General features: G+C 25.7%; 1 protein-coding gene across 1 annotated transcript, besides 3 other annotated features; it reads right to left on the bottom strand.

Moving 5' to 3' along the window:
- Positions 1–284: 284 nt before the first annotated feature.
- Positions 285–620, bottom strand: EDI_267340 (uncharacterized protein; the record flags this gene model as incomplete). The annotated part of the gene is made up of 1 exon (XM_001736335.1): positions 285–620. One exon carries the CDS (start codon positions 618–620, stop codon positions 285–287), a length of 336 nt encoding a protein of 111 aa, XP_001736387.1.
- Positions 387–408: a microsatellite.
- Positions 595–767: a microsatellite.
- Positions 705–826: part of a microsatellite that runs on past the window's edge.

Raw genomic sequence — 826 nt, 5'->3', positions numbered from 1 at the left:
GAAAGTAGTATATAAGTCTAATAGATTATAGAAAGTAGTATAAGAAAGTAAGAAAATATAGGAAGGTAGTATAAGACTCTAATAGAATATAGAAAGTGGTATAAGACTCTAATAGAAACATACTAGATGATACAAAAATATAGAATATAGACAAGTATAAATATATAGAGAATAAAGATAAAGAGTAAGTGTGGTAGGATATGAACATAATAACATATCTAGTATAAGTAGTATACATAAAATAGATAAGTAGAGGAAAAGTATAAAGGATATAGTTATAGTAGTTATAGAATAAAACATATAGAAAAGATATAAAGTATAAAGTATAAGGTATAAGATATAAGATATAAGGTATAAAGTATAAGGTATAAAGTATAAGTTATAAGAGTATAGTATAGTATAGTATAGGTGGAAGTATAGTAGGAATATACTATTAAAAGATGCAAGAGGTGGGGTTTGAACCCACGCCTCCGAAGAGATCCGTACCTGAAACGGACGCCTTGGACCACTCGGCCACTCTTGCTATTACCTTGAAGGAAATAGAAAGTAGAAAAACAAGAATAGTAATAAACATGATAGAATAGTAATAAACATGATAGAATAGTAAGGTGAATAGTCATATAGAATAATAAATAGATAGAATAGGAAGTAGTTTTGTCATATAGAATAATAAATAGATAGAATAGTAAGGTGAATAGTCATATAGAATAAACATATAAAAAGAATAAAAATAAATAATATATGATAGAAATGGGTAGATATATAGAATAGGAAGTATAAAAATTAGAAGGATGTATAAGTATATAATATATAATATAGAATAGTC

The sequence above is a fragment of the Entamoeba dispar genome, genomic scaffold, assembly GCF_000209125.1.
Source record: "Entamoeba dispar SAW760 scf_1105229459725 genomic scaffold, whole genome shotgun sequence".
Lineage (NCBI taxonomy): Eukaryota > Evosea > Mastigamoebida > Endamoebidae > Entamoeba > Entamoeba dispar.
Note: the sequence above shows the minus strand (reverse complement) of the source record. Positions and strands in the feature narration are given on the sequence as shown.